This window comes from Oryx dammah, unplaced genomic scaffold (assembly GCF_014754425.2).
Source record: "Oryx dammah isolate SB20612 unplaced genomic scaffold, SCBI_Odam_1.1 HiC_scaffold_1350, whole genome shotgun sequence".
In the NCBI taxonomy this organism is placed as follows: Eukaryota; Metazoa; Chordata; class Mammalia; order Artiodactyla; family Bovidae; genus Oryx; species Oryx dammah.
Genome location: NW_024071472.1, coordinates 1 through 3,234, shown reverse-complemented (window position 1 = coordinate 3,234; position 3,234 = coordinate 1). Strand labels below are relative to the sequence as shown.

The window sequence follows — 3,234 nt, the reverse complement described above, 5'->3', positions numbered from 1 at the left end:
GTGTGTCTGTGTGCGGCTGCGTGTGGTGTCCGTGTGTGTCTGTGTGCAGTTGTACACGTATGTGCAGGTGTACTGTATGCGTTTGGTGAGCGAGGAGTCCCGAGGCGCCACACGCCATCTCCCTGGGGAGGGTGGTGATGGAGCAGAAGGGCTGCCCTCTGCCCCCACCCCCAGGAGCTCCCGGGAAACCTGGCGCTCAGGTTCTGAGACCCCAGGGCTCCCGTGTGGACTGTCCCAGGAGGTGGGATGGCCGTGATCCAGGGCCCCGGCCTCCGTGGGGGGCAGGGGCCACCGGGGCAGGAAGGGCTGGCTGGGCTCAGAGCTGGCACCCCTGCTCGCCGGCTGTCTACCTTGGGATAGTCAGCCCACCACCCTGCACCCAGATTCCACGTCTTGAAATGGGGAAAGCTGGTGAAAATCTCAGCAGCTTCACCCGGCTCTTGTGAGGGGCAACTGAAAGAGCAGATTAGACCTGCACGTGCTGTTCCCAGGCGGGTCACAAAGGTGGTGACTTAATCCGCTTTTGCAGCAGGAAGGCGTCCACAGGAGTGGTCGCCTCCTGGCCATCTCTCAGTCCAACCACCCAGAAGCAGGGAAAAGCCCCCCACCATGGCCCGGCTCCCGGGAGCACGGGAGTGCTCCAGGTGTGGCTCGGGGATAGCTCTGGCCCTCTGGACCCCAGGCTGTGGGCGTGAGCCCCAGACAGTGGTGTGGGAGAGAGGCCCGCACACCCCCCCGCTCCCCCAGGCTCTGGGCGGAGATACTCCCCCGACTCGGGGCAGCCCGGGGGAGTCTCCTCTGTCCCTCCCTCCCTCCCTTTCATCCACTCACCGATATTCCCAGCGGGGCCGTGCAGGGGGAGAGCCAGGCCTGGGAGCTGGGAGGCACCCTGCAGGCTTGCCACGCCTTGCTGCCAGCGCGGGGGCACACGCAGACACAGACACACACAGGGCCACGCACCCCACAGACTCACCTTCTCCAGCAGCTGCCTCAGCTGTTTCGTGCGGGCATCCCGTGAGCACATGGTCTGCTGGGGGGCGACCACTGTGCAAATACACCTGCCCTCACTGTCCTGGGCAGAGCTGTACACCTGCCAGCTCTCCTCAGGGTTGGTGGGCAGCACCTGAGGGGCAGGGGGGGAGGGAGAGAAAGTGAGACCAGAGAACATCGCGCCGGCCATGACCGTCCACGCCCAGCCTCCGGGAAAGGGCAGAAAAAAAGCGGTCCAAAGACAGCTGCTGACCGCGGGGGCGGGGCACACGGGGGAGCAACCCAGACGGTCTTCCATCAGGATCCCCAGGGCTGGAAGGGAGTCTAACAGGCATGGCTCTTTCAAACATATTTTTAATTCAAGGGATTTTTAAACTTAGGGGCTGTTTAGAGTTTTGGCGTCTGACCCAGCTGACAGGTTCGGTGGAAGGGAGGGGTGAGCAGAGGCTGCAAGCTGGGTGAGGAGCGAGGCAGGGAAGCAAGGGAAGCAAGCGGCTGGTTGAGTCACAGCCGCACATAATTCAGAAATAAGAGCTCCTCCCGTAAGGCCAGCAGGGGCGGCTGGCGCAGTCGCGCTCCGCTGCTCCCCGAAGCTGGAGAGGAACAGCCAGGATCCAGCTGCCTGTTAGCCCGGAGCTGGGATGACCCCAGGCCCCGGCCGCGTCCGCTGCCCGGCTGGCGAAGGCCCCCGAGGGGATGCTGGGCTTCCACCCCACGCAGGCTGCCGCTTACGAGCCATTTGGCAGATGTCGCCAAGTTGCTGGTGACACGCTGTGCAGGGGTCACACCCAGCCTCAGCCCCGAGGTGCGCCCCAGCACCCTCACAACCCGAGCTGCACGCGGCCTCTGACACGCGGACATAGCTGGTGTCACCTTGCAGCCCAGCTCAGGTGGTCCCGACCGCCAGGTACCCGGGGTGGACACTACCGTCTGAAAACTCACCCCTGAGCACAGACCCTGCAGCCTGCCGGGTGGCCGCAGGTCACCTCCCTGCTATTTTTAGCGTGGGGATGGGGAGAAGTTGGGTGGATGGAGTCCAGGTACAAACATTGCCGTTTCATTCATTTCCAGCCCCAGGGGCACAGGACCTCGGGCAGGAACAAAGTCATCAGGAAGGAGACGGCTGCATGCAGGCCTCAGAAGGGCAGGTGAGGTGAACGGGTGCCTGTGTCAGAAGGGGTCACCGGGAGACCCCCTCAGAGCTCGGCGCCCTTGACAGCCGAAGGAAAGGAGCGGGAGAGGAGCGCGTGTCCTTCACCTCTCCTTTCCACCGAGAGGGAGCCGGCCTGGGACGCGCCCCCTCCTCCGCCTGCCCCACTCCGCCACCACCTGAGATCGCCGAGCCCAGGGGCGGCCCGCCGCTCGCCCCCTCCCCCAGGGCACCGAGAAGGGACGAGAAGCGCCTGGGGAGGCAGGGAGGGAGGGGACGCGGAGGGCGAGGCGTGAGTGCCGCGGCCGCGCACCCCCCACGCCCGGGGCCCGACCGGCCCCTTCGCACCCTCCGCCGCGGGGACCCGGGGACCTCCGCCCGGGCTGGGGAGAAAGGCGCCTCGGGACTCCGAGGGCTGGAGCTCCTAGCCCGCCCGCTCGCCCGCCCGGGCCCCACTCCGCCGGTCCAGTCCGGCTTTTGCCAAGTGGGGCGGGCTCAGCTCCGAGCCTAGACTGGACCCGGCAGGACGGGGGCCACCGCGTCTCCCCCTGACTTGCTGAGTGACCTTGGACAAGTCCTCAAGACCCCTGCCTCAGTTTCCAAACCTTGTCAACAAGGGACGTATTAGTTGAATGTGGACTCCCAGCCTCTTGAGTCCCTGGCAGGGTCTCGGGAGGCCCCCGCGAGGGGACCGGACCGAGGCGGGAAGCGCCACACAAGAGGGGCCCGCGACCGGCGGAGTGGCCGAGGTTGCGGGTGCGGGGAGCAGGGTCGCCACCGCGGCGCGCGGCAGCCGCGCGGGCTCCGCGCGTGCCCTTGCCCCTGCGCCCTGCTCCCCGCGCGGCGCCCGCTCGCCCGGGGCTGGGGAGCGGGAGGGAGCGGGGAGGAGGCCCGGCAGGGCGGGCGACGGGCGCACTTACGCCGGTGCTGCGATCGAGCGTCCCGCCGCTGGCCGCCGAGAGCTTGGTGGTGTTGAGGCCCACCAGCGAGGGCAGCGTCTGGGACATCCAGTTGGTGATCATAGCCATGGTGCTGAGCACAACCCCGATCTTGAGCAGCGGCACCGTCCCCCCCCCGCCAAAGCCCCCTTCGCC

General features: G+C 67.1%; 1 protein-coding gene across 1 annotated transcript in view; it reads right to left on the bottom strand.

Moving 5' to 3' along the window:
• The window catches only part of LOC120859519 (noelin-like), a gene marked incomplete at both ends in the record, with an annotated part of 7,138 nt that extends 3,910 nt beyond the window's left edge, over positions 1 to 3,228 (bottom strand). Inside the window, 2 exons of the mRNA XM_040235601.1 lie at positions 974 to 1,123; positions 3,061 to 3,228. Of these exons, the coding sequence (XP_040091535.1) occupies positions 974 to 1,123; positions 3,061 to 3,228 (318 nt within the window). The remainder of the gene's footprint in view (positions 1 to 973; positions 1,124 to 3,060) is intronic.
• Positions 3,229 to 3,234: the final 6 nt, after the last annotated feature.